The 18614-nt window shown below is 42.3% G+C and overlaps 2 protein-coding genes across 3 annotated transcripts; one reads left to right on the top strand and one right to left on the bottom strand.

The window, feature by feature from the left end:
- The first annotated feature begins 90 nt into the window (after positions 1 to 90).
- ftcd (formimidoyltransferase cyclodeaminase) lies at positions 91 to 9013 on the top strand. The gene is made up of 14 exons (XM_022224383.2): positions 91 to 288; positions 1058 to 1241; positions 2027 to 2155; positions 2278 to 2366; positions 2735 to 2914; positions 3296 to 3433; positions 3897 to 4028; positions 4194 to 4255; positions 5147 to 5279; positions 5694 to 5855; positions 6050 to 6093; positions 6425 to 6563; positions 6963 to 7058; positions 7317 to 9013. Exons 1-14 carry the CDS (start codon positions 226 to 228, stop codon positions 7398 to 7400), a joined length of 1635 nt encoding a protein of 544 aa, XP_022080075.2. The 5' UTR covers positions 91 to 225; the 3' UTR covers positions 7401 to 9013.
- A 15-nt stretch (positions 9014 to 9028) lies between these two features.
- LOC110973422 (transmembrane protein 106A-like) lies at positions 9029 to 18488 on the bottom strand. Of its 2 annotated transcripts, none has more exons than XM_022224262.2 (8): positions 18340 to 18488; positions 16310 to 16631; positions 15595 to 15658; positions 14120 to 14279; positions 13526 to 13672; positions 12860 to 12906; positions 12139 to 12192; positions 9029 to 11707 (listed from the first exon to the last, which is right to left on the bottom strand). In XM_022224262.2, exons 2-8 carry the CDS (start codon positions 16623 to 16625, stop codon positions 11551 to 11553), a joined length of 945 nt encoding a protein of 314 aa, XP_022079954.2. In that variant the 5' UTR covers positions 16626 to 16631; positions 18340 to 18488; the 3' UTR covers positions 9029 to 11550. The 2 variants fall into 2 exon arrangements, with proteins under 2 accessions (XP_022079954.2, XP_087004086.1); XM_087147960.1 differs by lacking the exon at positions 18340 to 18488 and adding an exon at positions 18057 to 18278.
- Positions 18489 to 18614: the final 126 nt, after the last annotated feature.

The following is an 18614-nucleotide window of genomic DNA, read 5'->3' as shown; positions in this document are numbered from 1 at the left end:
TGGCGCTACTCACAATTTATAAAATGTGATTTTTGTACCACGAGAGGGAGCTATAATAGTAAACATTTCTAAGACAGGAGGCCTAGGACGCATTATTGTTTGATGAGATCCACCGTACCTGTCGAGTTGGCACAAGGGGCGAGAAAAAAACAAGACAGAGTTACCCAAAACTCGTGGTGTAACGTCACATGTAGAAGACACAGACTAAGCACTTAAGCAGGAAAGATGAATAAATTCGCGAAAGTGGTGGAATGTGTGCCCAATTTTTCAGAGGGGAGGAGCAAAGAGGTAAAAAAAACCCGTCAAGGTCGTGCTACGGAGTGTGGTACTACTGGCATGGTACATGAATGTTGGCGGCCAAAACCATGATGATGATGTATCATGTAGACTGTCATGACCGTTTACAAAACTGACATGGCCATGATGAGTGACGGTCACCATTAGGCCAGTACCCTGGTCTGACAAAGCCACAACTTTTTGCCATTGATCCTTTTCTGACTTAGCATTGGGTTTGCCAAAATGCTTTTCGGGCCCATTTTATTTTTGGTGTTGGGCGTACTCATTACTAATATACTACTTGTCCTAGGCCTAATTTTCGTACATGCTCTAGCCTAGTCTGTGAGCTGCATCACGCATGCCACTCAAGTTGATTTTCACTAATGATTCCAGATTTGGAGTTGCAACAAACAGATATTTTATGTTAATTCTTAAATCTTTTTATTCAAAACCCCATTGGGTCATGCATTAGGCCTAACCGGAAATAAAAATTGCTCCTGTATGACTGGCTGTAACGTGCATGACGGTATAGTCACAAGGTCCCTTATTTCGCCACATACTGTGAAAAGCAATCAGACTTGACAATAGGTGCCGAAATTAGGTACCTGTTGACTATACAGTCACGCACGTTAGAAAGGCTGGAGACTTGGATCTTCTTTCAGGTGTGATCTTCACCTCCATCGATGTCTGTGCTAGGCTAGACCACCTCCCCACAACTTCCTTCTCCCCCCTCCCATTCCAGTCATTAAACATCCTACCATTTCGATAAATGGATATCCAGGTCATCGACGCCATCGCCCATGCACTCATCCACACTGAGGGATGCCACCTGCTGGATGTGGACCCCAGTCCCTCCACCAACCGCACCGTCTACACCTTCGTGGGATCTCCAGATGTCGTCATCGAGGGTGCTCTCAATATGGCCCGGGTGGCAGCCCGGTTGATTGACATGCGACATCACCATGGTGGGAAAAAATTTTGAAAAACCGTCCAAGGCCAACTTTCAATCGCTAAATTTTCATCATCCTTTGTTTCACAGAATTTTCATTGGTTCCGAACCATCACATGACAGGGCGACAAAAGTGCATGTCGCGTTTACCGTTAAACATGACATCAGCTGGCCTTGTATGATATCACAGGCACGCATGCATGCTCATGCACTCGGCTCCTGCAATGTGCAGGATAATGCAAGGACCACAAACCCCTAATGTTCACATATACCTTTGTCACTCTGTAATTTCCCTCGGAAAAATGCGTGAAAAACATTAAGACAGAGATATAGCCAACTGTGGTCTGCTTTGATATGCAATTTGAGGTTTTGAACACCCTTGGGTGTAAATAGCGCCCTTGGCTTCACCTTGGGTGGTCAGAATATACACGGCAGTTGACAACGGTTAAATGGTCAACGAGGGTATGACAGGTTTTTGTCTGAATTTTAATGGGACAATCAATGTGAACTGAGTAAAATACGGGCGATTCACAATAGTGCGCCTTCAAGAGTTTAAAATGCGTTGGCCAATCACAATGCGCGAAATCTATTGACCCTTTCCAAACGTGCTCTGGCCAACGCGTTGCAAAATCTTGGAGGTGTGCTATTGTGAAATGCCTGTATTCTTTTCCAAATTCAAGAAGCAAAGTTGCATTATCTAAGAATAATATTTCCAAAATCATTGCTGATTCTTTGAAATGTTATCTTTCCATAATCCTTGGTTCTTAAGAGTTCGTTGTTTTTCATTTGTCGTATTGCCAGGCGAGCATCCACGCATGGGGGCGCTAGACGTCTGCCCCTTCATTCCTGTCAATAACACGACCATCGAGGAGTGTGTCAAGTGTGCGAAAGAATTCGGCCAGCGGCTTGCCCAAGAACTCTCGGTTCCAGGTGAGATGTGAGACTTCAAGTTAGAAAACATCTCAGAACCTATGAGACAAAAGTTGCACCATCAAAAGTTCAACATTTTGTTTTGGATGCCACAATTTGGTTTCTTTTCTTGGTTTTGATAGTTTATCTCTACGGCGCGGCCGCTTCAGAGGAGAAGAGAAAACTTCTGTCTGACATTCGAGAGGGAGAATATGAGAAACTGGACACTAAAGTATGTGCCTGACCCTCTTACATGACTTGAGGTCATAGGTCATTAGGTCACAGGTCATATGCAGAAAGCTAATAGATGGATACCAACAACTTGCGCCTTGAAAGCTGATTTAAATTGTTAGAAAGCTTTGAAAGATTAGGTACACAAGAGATATTGTTTGTTCAGCCAAAAAATAACATCTGATTCAGGTAGCTATTAAGAATGTGTTTTTGGCTTTTAAATGGGCTGTGGAAACTTTGAAGGACACGTACATTGTAGAAGTCACAAGGTCGAAAATTTGTGACCTGCAAAGTTTTTCTAAATGGTACAACGTGTACGGTGTCTGAAAAACCATTTTACTCATGAGATTCCCTCATCGTCCGCAACAGCTTGCCAACCCGGACTGGCTGCCCGACTTTGGCTCGGCCGAGTTTGTCCCGTCCTGGGGCGCGACGGCCACCGGTGCCCGCAAGTTCCTCATCGCCTACAACGTCAACCTGCTGGGCACCAAGGAACAGGCACACCGCATCGGGCTCAATGTCAGGGAGCAAGGTCGCGGCCCCGACAAGGTCAGGTTAATTTTCTGTCAAAGACGGCTGGTCAAACCAATGGTCAAATCGCAACTTACCTCACTTATGCCCGAGTATTAAAGTCTCTCTTATCAAGCTAAAGTCAAATATCACCACAAAATATTGTCCTTTTCAACTTCAGTGGTGTCATTTTTACTTCCATTTTACTTCCAAATTACAAACCCTGCTTTTTCCTTGTTCAAAATAAATTCTGTATGGTATGTGGATGTCAACTTTTTGTCCATAATGCGCTGCAAAATGGTTTCCGTGGCAACTGCTTGCTTGAATTGAAGAAAGAACCTCCCCCCTTGCTGCGTACAAATCTGGTGTGCAGCGTATCCATTCATCCTGATATTCCTGATCTTCACCCTCCTTAATCAGCCGGGAAGACTGAAGTCCGTTCAGGGCATCGGTTGGTGGCTAGCCGAGGCTAACCTGGCCCAGGTCAGCTTGAATCTCCTGGATTTTGAGGTCACACCGCTCCACCAGGCTTTCGAAGAGTGTGTCAAGGATGCCGAGGTAATTCAACAGTAATGTCTAGCAAAAAGTTAGCCTGGTAAACATCGTCGCAGTTGGACTGCTAGATCTGTTTTTTTTTATTCAATTCCATATGACAGCTGCGTGGAGTCAGGTCGGGCAAAGTCAAATGATAGAAGTGGATGGAAATGAAAAGGCACGTTCGGATTGTAGGAGAACTTTCAGATTGTTAAGAACAAGCACAGAAGTTTAGAGAAAATTTAAGGTGCGGGAAGTATCAAATTTGGGGGGGGATTTTCAACAATTGGAAAAAGCAAGAAGACAAAAGAAAAAGTAACACAAGACAAATTTAACTTCGAAATATAACCTATGCAACAAGAAATTTGGTTTAAATCAGTCAAAAATTTGCCCGGGATTCAACAGGTTTCCCTGAGTAGTGCACTGTGCAAACGTCTTTTTGCTTCAGAAATTTCATCTGGGCATGCTTCTCATCATCTTGTCCTAGGAGTTGAATCTAGCCGTCTGCGGCTCTCAGATCGTTGGCCTGGTTCCCCTGCAGGCCATGTTAGATGCCGCCGAGTATTACATCAAGAAAGACAACCTCTTCATCCTGGAGGAAGACCAGAAGATTCGACTGGTAAGAAGTCTCTGAAAACTAACGCTTACGGATTCTGTTGAGGGTCAGATTTAGAGGCAGTAATTTTCTCCGTTCTGGTGAAAACTGACAGATAAATTGTGGCAGTTGTGTCCAGAAGACATACTTATGCTTATTACGTTTGTTTCAACAATTATTAATGACCAGGTGATTAACAAGTTGGGCCTGAGTTCTCTGAGCCTCTTCAAGCCGAACGAGCGAATCATTGAGTGAGTAGGAACTGTCTTGAGGTTAAAATTTACGATTTGTTTCTTCAAATGAAGCCCTCTGTGGAGTGTGTTACTGTGTTCTGCGTCACACGCTGTTCCAATCATGATGGCAGTGTTGGACTGTTTCTACAATTGGATGTTTTTACTTCAGAAGTCCTCTCTTGTGTCCTTAAGCGTGATACTTTACCATAATTTATGATCCATACGTTGGTTTAAAGCAGGTACCACTTTTGTCCTTGAGGGAGGTACTTTATCATAACATATTCAATTCATCCATACTGGGTAATAGCGTATGGCGCTTGTGTCCTTGAGCTAGGTAATTTATCATAATCTCTGATCTACTGGTCCACAGAGTGGTTAATAGCTGCCACAACTTGTGTCTTTCAGGGAGGTACTTTATTATAATATATTAATCCTCACTATGGTTGACAGTTACTAGCATTGTGTTCATAAGCAAGATAGCTTACCATGATATCTTGACCCGCACAGTCGTATTTCTCCGTAATTGGCCTCACTCAGAGCAATGTTGTGGTCGAGACCATCACCAGACCAGACCCAAGACCATGCACAAGACCAGTTACATGACTGGTCACAAGACCAGACACAAGACCAGTCACAAGTAACAGGGTGAACAATGACAAAGGAATGCTTTTGCTGCAGTTCATTAGAATAACTTGTGACTTGAATTCAGACTGGAGGTCTTGTGTTGGTCTTGTGAAGGTCTTAAGTGGTCTCAAGCAACACTGCGCAGAAGTACATCAGTCAAAACATATGTACAGTGTGTTGAAATTAGATTCTTAAAAGCCGGGAAAGAAGCTTTTGAGAGTAGTGAAAAACCCAAAATGTTTCCGGTGTTTGGTTTTCATGATTTTTAAAAAACGTTTTGGATAGGTACATGATTCGGGAGGACGAAGCCATCGACGCACCCTTGGCCAATATGAGCCTCAAGTCCTTCATCAAGAGTGTTGGATCTAGGACCCCGGCCCCAGGGGGCGGATCTGTGTCAGCCGCCATAGGGGCCTTGGTAAATAACCTATCAGTAGTCTTTAACATTCTTTGTATTAGCTATGACACGCTTTGATTGCATTGACTGAAAGATGTCAAGTTGATAAGTTTATTTCAGAGGAAGTTTTTGTTACGAAATCTTCACATTTTGGCCAATGTCAGATTTGTACAGCGAGAGGTCTTCGTGATATGATTTAAATTTTTTCGCCAGATGAGAATGAGAGGTTCTGAGAAGATAGTCTTTAAATCTAGCGTTTTCGTTGTATTTTACGTCCGCGAAAGCCTCATCATTTTCGGCATCATCAAAAGTGTTTGTCTCAAGGTCAGTGAAAGAAAGTGAGACCACTTTCAGTCCCTACTCGCATGCAGGCTAAAAACTTAAATACATGAAAGTTCTCAGCAGTGTGTCTTATTTGTTCTGCCCGTTGTTCAGGGTGCTGCGCTGGCCAGCATGGTCGGATGGATGACTTACGGCAACAGGAAGTTCGAACAGCTGGACGCAACGATGCGACGTCTCATACCGCAGATGAATGACGTCATGCAGAGCCTGATACCCCTGGTGGACGCCGACGCCGCTGCTTTCAATGGCTTCATGGTAAGGAGAAAGACAGGAAGACAGGGAACTAGACACCATGCCTTTGTTTTGTTTGTAACAGAAAAGTGTCAAGTTGCTTTAAACAGCTAAATATTGATCTTGTTTTGTAAAGCATGTGGAGAAAAGAGGCTGGACCGTGATATTTGATAATATCCTTTCGTTAAATAGTTAGTCTTTTCTTTCTTCCAAATCAGATGGCCAACAAACTTCCCAAGAATACAGAAGAAGAAAAGAAGATGTAAGCGTTACCATTTGGACTTTTATTTTGCAGTGAGAAACCTTCATATCTCTTGAACAACAAACGGATGTTTCTCGTTGAACCAACATTCCGTAGTTTGTCCATTTCTGCACCAAAAAAGGAAGAACACCAAGCCTTACATGCCAGTTACCATTTTCGTTTGTTTCTCATTTCAGAAGGCCAAATCGGTCCAAGCTTGAATTTCAAGTTCAGTTCATAGATTTTCCTCCCCTTGGCCCAAACGTACTTAAGGTTTCAAAGAGTGATCCATGAAATTGACTTTTTCCTCACTTTTGAGAGGGTCCTTCTGCTTGTGAACCCTACTGCACAGACATGACGATTGCACCCAGGCTGCCATTCGCACCGCCATCTCGGTACCCATGCAGGTGGCCAAATGCATCAGCGGTGTCTGGGAACCACTGAAGGAGATGGCCAAGCATGGTAACACGCAGTGCGTCTCGGACCTGCAGGTAACCTGCAAGAAACTACAACCCTTGCAAGGTTGCATTTGCAACCCCATGAAACTATCACAAGACCTCACAAGTCCAACGCAGGACTTCCAGTCTGAATTCAAGTCATAAACTATTTACATGAACTCTAACAAAAGCAGTCCTTCGTCACTGTTTGCCCTGTTGCTAGTATAACTGGTCTCATGTCTGGTCTTGTGTCTGGTCATGTGACTGGTTGTGTGTCTGGTCTTGTGACTGGTAATGCCATGTGTGTGGCCTGGTCATGTGACTGGTCTTGAACCCTGTTTCTGTGACCCCTACACAGCTCTAAGTTTGTTGCGCCCCTTGGGACCTTGCTCTGCCCCCCTTACAAGCTCCCCCTACTTTTAGCTGACAGTTCGTCTGTTTCTGTTATCACAGGTCGGAGCCAAAGCACTGGAGGTGGGTGTGTTGGGTGCCTACTACAACATCATGATCAACATTCCAAATGTGGAGGATGCTGGTTTCAAAGCCAAGGTAACCACTGGTCTGAAACGAAAAGTAGCACGGTGCCATAGGGGTCTTACACATGTAGGCCATAGCTCATGTGTCCTGTATTGGCTGTTGTGAATGAAAGCCAATAGCGCCATCTAAAGGTCATGCACAAAGCCAATGGTTCACAGGACTTATTGCCAACAGATGAGTTTAAAAATCACCACATTTGGGGGGATTCTTCGTGATCCAAGAGTCTCCAGCCAGTGAAATTCTTTTGTCTTCTTTTCTCTTCTGTGGCAGGCGAAAGAGGACGTAGAGGGGTTCTTGAAGCTGGCAAGAGAGGGCGCTGCAGAGGTGCTCAAAATTGTAGATGAAAGAGCTTAGAGGCGAATGAGAGTCGTATACCGTATTTGTCCCTTGAGTATATCAGATATCCTAATTAAAACAATACGTCTCACGTCTGCATGTTTTCTGAAGACACCCATGCAACTCTTCATAGTTCAGGTCAGCTAGGTTAGGTCGAGTTGAAGCTCAGATATGCAATACATGCTAAAACATAATTGCGCAATTCTCTGTGTTCATAAATATGCTTTTGTGGTGCGTATTGAAATCATTTTATAATATGGAAGTGTGACGGAATAGCTGTGCCGTAGGACGTGTGCTTTGTTTTCCAGCCGGTGTGGTTTTAAATGTGATATACCCTGCGATAATGCAACCCGTCTTTCCTTTTTTGTTTTTTCTTCCAAAAGGGAGATGGTTGAATGACGGTAGTAATTGTTCTTTACAAACCGCTTTAATATATGACACAACAGCAATACATCTTGTGTGTGCCCTGAAAGTGTGAAATGTGACACTGTTTAATACGAGCGATTCACAATAGTGCGCCACCAAGAGTTTGCAACACGTTGGCCAATCATAACGCGCGAAATTTGTCGACCCTTTCCAAACGCCCATTGGGTCGACAAATTTCGCGCATTGTGATTGCCGTTGCAAACTCTTGGTGGCGCACTAATTTGAAAGGGCCGTATTGAAGTTCGATTTTTAGAATTTACTGAACCAGAGGGCGGACAAGGCAGTAATCTGATTTTAAGGGATGTAGTGTAGTTTAAAAAGTGTACACCGCCGGCCGCTGGCCCAATGCAATGGAATTTTGGACACATTATTTTATTTTGTTGAACGTGAGTATTTTTCAACAGAGCATATGCATCACAGGGTGATGGCTCATCTATCTCTGAGACAGGGTGTTTAGGTGTGGCATAACCCACGGAATAAGCGTATGCAACAGATTGGCGCAATGTGCACATGGAGGTAATGGCTGAAATGCCCCTCCCTAAACATACGATCCAATTTTCAACATTTTGAAGTTGCATTTACAAACCCTTAAGAACATATTCAATTGATTTTTTTAATGACATGTACATTGTAAATTATAAATCATTTACCACAATACAGTTTGCGAGTCTGCTCAGAATTCACAGGCAGATTATAATCTGGCCCCCTTCCTGTATGCCAAAATTCATATGCTTTGCTGTGTTAGTATTCAAGCCACCAGACCAAGATGAACCTGTTGCTGCATGGTATATTGCATGTTATGCAAAGGAAAGTCCCATACGGGCTTGTATAGAGCTGTCTGTTTTGAATTTGTCAGAAAACAAAAAACTGAAGCAAACCTTCAAAAGGACTGCATCAGCATGAAAATTTAAAAAAAAAAAGGATTTTACTGAAATTACAGCGAGTACAAACTCGTTTTACAAATGCAATTTTGCTGGCTGTGCCTTAAAGTCAACAGTGACACAAAACCTTGACATAATTTACATCAAGCATAGATTTTTATCAATTTCTTCTTTATGATTAACAAGTGTTCATGTGGACTGACTAATAAACGGTCAGAAAATGTGGTTTTCTGAAATATTTTTGTGTCGGTTAGCATGTGAAAGATTTTATCAATATAATGGAATTGATAACCACTGAATAAAAAGCATGGAATTCAAACAAAATTCCCGCTGTCTGAGTTTAGTGTTTCAGAAATTGCTTCACGTGCATTTATTCAAGTGAGGTATCAAAATGGGTCATAAACGGGCAATAAAACATGCCCTGATGTGTCAATAAATACAAATGAAATCAATAAACGAGGGACAAATTTCTGAGAATCTGGCCTGAAATTGAAGGTGTCTTTTCAGTGTAGACAAATGATTCAAATAGCTATGATTACAACTTTCACAGGAAAAAAAATCAAAACCTCTACGGTGTGCTTGTTAGACTAAGTCTTAAAGTTTGCAGTTCTGAACAAAGAAAATTGGCTGGGGTTGGATTCAAACCAGCAACCCCAAAAATGGAGTACCTGGTGATCTACCTACGCAGATTTTGTGTCTACCCAAGTCTGCTCTGTTTTTATCGTAAGACTGCATTGGGCACAGTAGAAGTGCACTACTCGGGCATTTCGTAGATTGGCGGTTCACATCCTGCTGTGGTCACTTTCATCAGGGGTGTGAGAATTCAGCTTTTTAGCTGATTTCAGCTTTTTTTGTTTAGATGTTGACCCTGAATTTCAACTTTTTTGTACACCTGGTCTGTAGAAAAGTGTGGGAACTTTTCAGCTTTTTGCTAGCTGTTTTCAGCTTTAATTTAAAGTGGCCACTCACAATCCTGTTTCATTCCACACAAAATCATATCCTGTCTCTTTGGATCAAACCAGCCCAACTGAGCAGGCTTTTCAACCATCAGAGTGCAGTCAACCACCAGGCTTGTTCAAAATGACAGCATCCTGGAATGCTATGAGCTCTTCTCAGCAAACTTTATCGTACGATCCCTCAAACTTCACAAGAACGTTAGTATTTTTTAATGCAAAATTGAATTTCCCGTATAATATTTAAGTGTTACTTATTAAAATAATAACCTTTGCCACACAATAACCACATGATCACACTTTTGGTATATCCTGGTAGAATGGACAAGTACTGTACAACAAATATTTTATACGAAAATGGAAAATTTGCACTTGATTGGATTCATAACTCTGAAAACCAAAAACATGTATGTTTGGTGAACACACAAAACAATGGTAACATTTTTCATGCACATCACAAATGTATGAACAAATTAATTTAAAATAATCAACGAAGAACTCGAGAAAGGAAACAACTATAAGAAGGAACATTCTGATGCTCTTCCAAAAAGCCAAATCAATACTGATATATCTTCACTTGATTCTAACTTCGAAACCTGAAATTTGCTTTTCTCAAATAAAATATCTCTAGATTATAAAATATACATGTGCGCCGATTTTCATAACGTATACATTACAGTTACATATTAGTTATCTCAACCAAACTTGTCAAAGCTGCACGGTTCCAGCTGTTCCATTTTTTTCTTTTCAAAATGAACAATCTACAAATCGTGGGGGGGGGGTGCTATGCACTTTTGTTGGCACTGGCATTTCATTCACAAGCTTGGAGAAAGTTCGGACATGGACTGCAATTTGATTGCCAGCCAGTCACCTTTTAAATGTGCCCAGGTACGATACTTTTCCGCTAGAGCATCCCTGGCTGAGCTGACATGGAGCATCTCATCGCTGTTGCCTTTAACGTTTGCGGTATTCACGGTCAACCTCAAATGGTTAATATGTGCATTCTATGCACAGGAATGCCCACGTAGAATGACATAATCCCACGTAGACTGGTTTCCACGTGAAAATGCCAGGTTCCGATAGATTTTTCTTTACCTTGATCAAAGTTCCACCATTTTTCAAACGACTGCTGGCAATCAAAATCAAAGGTAGAATTAAAAAAAGCGTTTCCAACAAATCTTTTCCACTTACTAAATAATAAATATTATTACTACCTTTCTCTTTCACACAATAAGCCATTTGTGGTTTAAATTTGACTAAAATCTGGTACACTGAATTCTTTAAATTCATGCCAGCATAACAATTTAAATTCTCCATACTGAAACCACTGTTGCCATACCTTGTGATTCGTGGCAAGCTTTTGCTTAGTTACATAAGAGACGCCTTGCAACAATACACTGTTCTTAATGGATAAGAGGGGCACAAAGGAACCAGTCCATTCCAGAGATGGTGGTTGCTTTGTGAAAGCTTGCCCCGAATCATGAGGTATAGCAACAGTGTCTTTAGTCTGGGGAATTCAAATTGTTATGTTTATGTGCAATCAGATAACTCAGTGTACCAGATTTTATTCAACTTTAACTCGAAAAAGGCTGACTGGAGCAAGCATGCCTTTTGGCACAAAAGTTGTTGCCAACCAATGGTGAACTTTCTGCAAACTTTGGCTGCCCATTCAAAATGGCGGTCACTTTGTGTCAACATAAGAAAAGGTCTTGGAAAGCCAGGTTCCAGTGTTGGAATGCTGGGTTCCCATACAAGAATGCCAAGCTTCAATGTGGAATGTTGGGGTTCCTATATGGGAATCTGGGTTTCCGTGCAGAGACTCCAGGTTCCCATTCAGGAATTCTGAGATTCCCATATGGGAATATCTCACGAATGATCAGAAATGCCAAGAAACTCTCATAACACGTTCTAAGTGTATATCTTGGCATATTCATCAAACTCAACTGCCTCCAAGATGAGCTGCGGCTCATCATCCTTGGCCTGCTTGGGATTGCAATTGACGCGAAAATACTCGTTAACGACTTTCTGGTCGTTCTGCGTCATCAGAGTAAAGTTGAAGGTCGACCTTAAGAGAAAGAGAGAAAAAAATCACAACAAATGCATCAGCCTAAGGATGCTTTTCTGCTGGCATCTTGCGCTTGTCTCGACATGAAATGCTCACTTTCCAAGCAGCGAAAGCAAAAACTTGTTTTCCTCCGAGACATCACGAGGAAAAGCGCTTACAAATGAGAGAGTGAACGATAGATGAATGCGACAATAAAGACATTTTGCTTGACCGCTTTCAGACTCCAAGACTCACATTCACAATTGATGTATCTGCACCCATGCCGAGTTTCACAAAGATCTGTTTTTCTATAGGACAGACAAGATTCGAGGGGGCGCGACGTCAGCTTTGAGAACATAAAAAAATGTAAACAGTCTTTACAGGGAATTGAATACTGGTCATCTTTAGTGTTATGACAACTGCCTGATTGAAGGACAAGGTTTCATACTCACTCAAACTGCATGTAGATGAAATTGTCACGTGTTCCCGAAGGACGGCAATAAGTTCTGCAAATCAAAAACAATAATAACAGTTTTAGGGCCCGGAAACCCGAAACCTGACCGTTGATTACGGGGACCCCATTCCATTTTGTTGAACTTTTTACCTGACACTACTTTGGTGAAATTTTGTTCCAACAATTTTGACAGGCATGCAACCTTTTCTTTTGATTATTGCCCGAAATCTATTGGGGAAAAAATCTGAATAAAACATCTTGAGAGACCGTGTCCTAACAATTTCCCCCTCGTCTACATTGGAGATGACGATGTTTACATGTTTGTGACACTAAGGGAAAGCGACGCCCTTTGTTTAATAACGACAATTCCCACCACCAACAGTAGCTTTGTCACAAAGTGTGGGCAAGGACGAGTTATAAAACTTGACTTCCACATTTTGCGCTGATCTTCACAATAATTACGAGTACCCAGGTACCCGCCCGTTATGGGAATCGGGTACCCAGTTCCCAAAGTACCCGTAAATGCACACAACTAAATAGTTCATGAGAAAGGGTCTGAAAGGAATGCCTAAATAATCCGGCACTTCCAGGCTTACGTGGCAGGCTACACATTTTGAATGCTGCTGTTCTTTGGAATGATTTATATGTTTAGAGGTTGAATTTATCTTCAGATATAAAGCCCAACGTTCAAGTTAAGAAAGATTTGAGATTTAACTTACATTGGGAAATCTTTGTTTGTCAAAGTCATGTTAAGCGGCTCTTTAATCTGCAAAGCGAAATGGTGGAACAAGATGTTAGACCAAGGAAGGCTAGTGCTTGAAGGAATGGTTGTGGGAAGGGGTAGATGGGGGGGAGGGACGGGAGAGGGTGAGCTGGCTAAAATAAATAGGAATATTTGACTTGGTTAGATGGGACATCCATTGGAGTATCGAATGGAAGGAACAGGGTTCCCACAGAAATCTGGAAACCACATTCCAGGACTTTCCAGGACCAACATACGACCATTTCCACCACCTGTTGTTCTGAGCATGTGCGCACAGTTCTGAGCGGGGGCAATACTGTGAAAGGGACCGATACGTCTGCTGCCACCAGCGTCTCAAAGTTTCCCACTGCAAGACCATAGGTCAAGCTGGGCCGTAAAAAAAAACACTAGACCAGAACCTGACATTCTAAATTCTGTAGGGGAGGTGTTCCAACGACGCATTTATTGAGTTGTGTGGTTTCGAAGGAAAAACTGTAGCTAGGTATCGTGGTCCTCGAAAGAATGCCGGACTACTTCTTTTGAGGCTTTGGGCTTTAAGGGAATTGACAGTAGGGAGAGGAGCACTGGAAGGGGTGGGGCTGGGGCTGGGGAGTTTGTGGGAGGGGGAAATGCTTCTACTCACCTGCACTGTAGATCTAACGGGGATGGGGCTGTTGGGGACAAATTTCGGGAACGTAAATATCTGCTTATGGAAGAGGACGGTGACTTGAATCTTGATGTCGTTTGTCATCACAGGCACAAAATTGTTATTTGTGACATTGTAAATCGACTGTGAACAAAAAACAGATATTAAAATTTAGTCAAAACAGGGTGACTTGGGGAAACCTCAAAATAAAAGTAAAGAAAGCAAGACAGTCGCTACGACATGACAAAAATAAATTTCACAATATGAAACTGGTTTCAATTTCATTCCCTGCCGAGTAAACATATTTCATGATTTATTCAGCTTTCTTGCTTTCATTTTTCCTCTCGGTGATAATATAATTGACAAAAGAACTATTTTATTCTCAGTTTTCCCGATAAACACATCGTGATACAGTTACTGAAAACTGTTTGAAAAGTTATTAACATGTACAACGTACGTTATTTTACTGCATGACAATTTATAGTCTGCATCACTCTTTACAATTTTGTGTAACAGTTGTAACGAGAGGTAATGTGACGTAACAATAAGCTACTGGTGGAACTCTTTAGGTGACTGGTACGCCGCACTCACCTTTAAAGTCATGAAACACCTGTCGTCTGTCACGTTCAGGTCAACATGGAGGGTGGTGACGTTGTCGTGTACAACTTCTATGGACCTGGGGATGAGGAAGGCACATAGGATGCCGGCCAGGACAACGCAGAAGAGGATTGAGAGGGAGACGTAGAGCCAGCTGCCGAGCGAAAACGGTCAACGACGAAAGAAACAAAAAATTAGATAGCTACTAAGAATCTCTTCGACATGAAAAGTGTTGACTGTTGGATTTTTTGAAAGCCGGGAACTGGTCTGGGCCCTCCAAAATCTTCAACTTTGCAGGAGAGACCAACAGCACAGTGTGGTTTAGACTGTCAAGGGGTTGTCAAGTCCTGTGGGAAGTTACAGTGGCTGGAGTCAATCCTACAAAGATCTTCCCAAAGCCTCTTTTTGGACTTGGACGGATGAGGGGGGAGTTAACTTAGAACCTCTCCAATCTATCAACTCCAATACTCTTTTTTTCTTAAATGAAAACAGATCGTAAGGTAAATATGGAAGGGCTGCGTAGCACCATGATCAGAATATTGACAAGAATAATACAAAAATCAGTGCTCTGGAACATGTAATTGCCAAGCTTTCGGTGACTGAGTGACCTTCTTCAGTTACTGAAAGCTCGGTAATTACACGTACATATTCCACAGCACTGATTTTATAATATCATTCTTGTTAATATAAAGATCTTAAGGTGCTGGGATGCACCTGTCCACCACCATTCTAACTAAATGGTGAATATTTAACAACTTTGGTTACAATCCTGAGCACTTGCCAAAAAAATCTGTTTTGGGCACTGTATGCAAAATATGCATCTGCAATAAAATTCTATGACACTTTAGAGATAAAAGTGCATGAATATGTTCAGAAAAATGCTGAACCAATGATGTGGGCACAAATTCAAACAATCAACCACACCATTCAAGCACAATTTCATGGCAGTTTCTGAAAACTTAGTCTAACTCAGGACAAACGGAAAGGACCCGTCCGCAGGGCAATGAGCCCCAAACTGGACCAAGAGAGGGCACATTTCTCCTCGCAACGGCAGCTCCTTGGTCGGAACTGCATTTCGCTGTTTCACAAACGACTATGAAACGCACATGTTACGGGCACGTTGCTGCCAACAAAATGAGCACTCCCGACCCAACATGGCTCTTTTCAACCGATGACGGGTGCTTCTGCTCGAGGCGGAGAGAGATCTAAGAACACCATCCAAGCCAAACTGAAACCCGAGTCTGGAATATCTCACAGTGGTGTCTAGCGTCATTTTCGGCCCCTCTCACTAGAAAGGGGGTAGGCTCTTCCAGTTTTCACTATCACCGACCGAGGGCACACTTGGCGGTGAATCAAGGCCTTGTGATATTTCCATAACAGTCTGTACACCGTTGATACCTCCTGCACTGATCTCTATGTGTCACCCCAAACAGTACCAATTACAGTAACAGAGATGCGGGCATACTTACGTCCTTCGAGGTTTCAGACGTTTGTCGTTGTATGGAATTAAAGCGACCAGGTCGTCTTCCTGCCCTGTGGAATGTCAAGTTTTGGTGTATGAAACGTAAGGATGGGATTAATATTGGAAAAAACTGACAAGACTGATTTTTTGGCAGATGTCAAGAAACAGTTTTTCAGCCTATGGAACTCTCGTCTGCCGTTATTAAATGTTGAATGTCTTTTGTTCAATCGTGCAAACATCAACAATGGCTGGTGCATTTGAAGTTCTCAAGTTCAAGCACATAATGCCGATTTTTTTTTAATGTTGCGTTTAATGCTGGAAATCCAACTGTCACATTAAACCTTGTCTTTTCCTTCGCACTATTTGAACAGTTTTCACATACAATCGGACTGAAGTTATATTTACCAGAAAAGAAGGTAAATTCACAACACAGTGCGCCATCCAAAGAATGCCACAGAAAGGCCATTTTTGGCAGTGCATCGTGGAAAATGGCTGACACATTCTATTCATTGGCTGGGAACAAAGGACTTAACATATTCCTGATGTATGTTTGTCAGGGAAGAGGATCCTTTCTTCTTTCTAATGCATGAACTGTCCCAGTCTATCAAAACTTTCCCCAAACCCTTAACTTGAAAACGGCCTCTACGAGGCAACCGCTTGGTGGCGCGCTGTATCAGTGAATCCCCTTTGTTTGCCAAACCCCTGAATAAACCAAGCCTTACCTCTGGGGATCTTCCCCGTCCCTTGGCAGGTGGGGCACATTAGGCCACTGCTGAGCTCTTCGTAGGAGTACGTGGAGGAGCCAATTCCCCGCCCACTTCCTGTCGGCGAGATTGGGTTAGTCTTCTGCTCCAGTGGGTTAGTCTTCTCCTCCAGCAGCTTGTTGGCAGTGTTGTTGCGATCGATGGAGGAGTAATTGCCACTGCCCGAAGACACGGAGTCCAGGATGGGCCGACTCTGGTCAGCATAGGGACTCGTCATGATTGCAGCGTTTGGACTGGTGCTCAATACGTCATCTGGACTGAAATTACAACTCATACTAACCTATAAAAGTAGGGCACACGAAGAAAAACACAGGTCTATTTCAGAAAAAACTCTTGTACCTGAGTGAATGACAAAATTGCCACTGATACTCAAAAACTGAGGTTTGGTAGACCTTGCAGAGATAACAGTTTTTTCAATTTTTGCTTAACCATACATCCACGAGTCACCATAATTCGCGCACTAAGTACTTTAACCAAAATGTGTTCTTAAATAAACTAACTTTTACGTTTCCATTCTCATTAGCTGAAAGTTTGACTAAAATACCACATGGAATAATATGATGAAGAACATCGGATGTCACTGAAGCAACAGCTACAACGTCGTCTGCCGACGAGTCGGATCGGCTGTAGTAAAACTTATGTCACCAGAATATGCGCAGTTAATATTTCTTGAACGTGTTGAATGAGGAACTATTTTTGGCATTAACTACTGCACTTTGGTTTAGTGATGCAGTTTGAGGAAAAGTTTGAGTTTCCATCACTTTCTTTTCTTCGTTCTCCTTTTTTTATTTTTCAGTTTAGTTTCAGGTTACAGTGAGGCATGACTTTTTAATCTTTCAAATAGATCATAATTAGCATGAATATGCCTTGTTGATCTGGATATTTAGACAAAACTTCTTTTCTGTGTGTATTTCTGAAAAGTCACAAAATACAGTACCACAGAATCTGTACCCGTCGCCAGCAACGAAAATCTCAAAATATAAGGTGCGCGCAGTGCTTTTTCAAGCTCCATATTTTTGACAACGCCCTGAACAGTTGGCGAAAGTTGATCAAAGTTATCATTAGTGCCTGTATCGGACATCCAACACTAATAGTGAGCAACCAGCGATCACTTTATCCATTCTAGACACTTTCAACCGGTTCATTTTGTATTTAGTCTGTAAAGGACAACCTTTATGCTCTACAGACATTTTTTAAAGAATTCTCCCTGGAAAAGCTTTTAATTCGCACCTAGTTGCAAGAAGAAAAATGCCAAATTGAGGATCGATCATCGACAGTAAATCAACCTCAGTGTATAATTTTGTTCCAGAGCTTCACAACAAGAGAGTTGGATGCATGAATACTTGTATGCACGAATTTAGGGTACTCCACGATAAAATGCTTTAGTCCACAAACAAAAAGAAAACAGACCGAGAGTAGCTAGATACGTTTGTCCCACGTCTTCAATTTCATGATAATCATCCTGTTTTCTGCTGACTGCAACTAACGACACGGCTATGCTGTCAATTAAAATAATAAAAATTACAACATCCCACCCACGATGTAGGCACAGGCCTATGTATTGACATTGGATGGACTAGGAATAAAAACACATTACTTATCCTCCATGGAAAAATATCATACTGTCTTTGGCAAAGGTTTCAATTTCTGACTGAAAAGTGCATGAAAGAGGAGGGCCTAAAAAGCAGAAAGTCGCTAGGCCTACAGAGTAAGTTGGTCTTCTGCGACAACCTCCACCACTACGGGATATTTCAAGTTGTTTCCGTGCTCTATGAACCGTCGAAGTACTCCCTTGTCCTGTTCATGTGGCTGGCCAAGACGAGCGAAGAGAATTTCGCAATTCGGAACCGAAAGTGGAAATTCCTTTTTTATGCTTTTTATTTAGGCCTAGACCTATTTCATTCAGGACCCGAGGCTGAGCTGGGACGTGGGATATCGAGTCAAAAACGCCCAAACACGTCTATTTCTTTACGTTGGTCTTAACTCACCTAGAAGATCAAGTCCCTGAGGAGTAAGTCGCCTTGAAGACACATTCATATTCATGCTTAATCTTTTCTCTCTCTTCTCAGGAGGAGCTGGCTATCTGTAGCACGGATCGCGCTGTCAGATCATGTGAACACTAATGCATGGTCAAGAGCGCCCTCTATATTTCTGAAATGACTCGCATACGGAATTGACGTCTTCATGTTGTGGGTACGAGTCAGGGCCTCGGCGCGCGATCATTGCACCCCCAACCACTCCCCACCAGTTTCTCAACATCTTC

This window comes from Acanthaster planci, linkage group LG17 (genome assembly GCF_054643075.1).
Source record: "Acanthaster planci isolate LZ-2023a linkage group LG17, COTS_SCS, whole genome shotgun sequence".
Lineage (NCBI taxonomy): Eukaryota > Metazoa > Echinodermata > Asteroidea > Valvatida > Acanthasteridae > Acanthaster > Acanthaster planci.
Note: the sequence above shows the minus strand (reverse complement) of the source record. Positions and strands in the feature narration are given on the sequence as shown.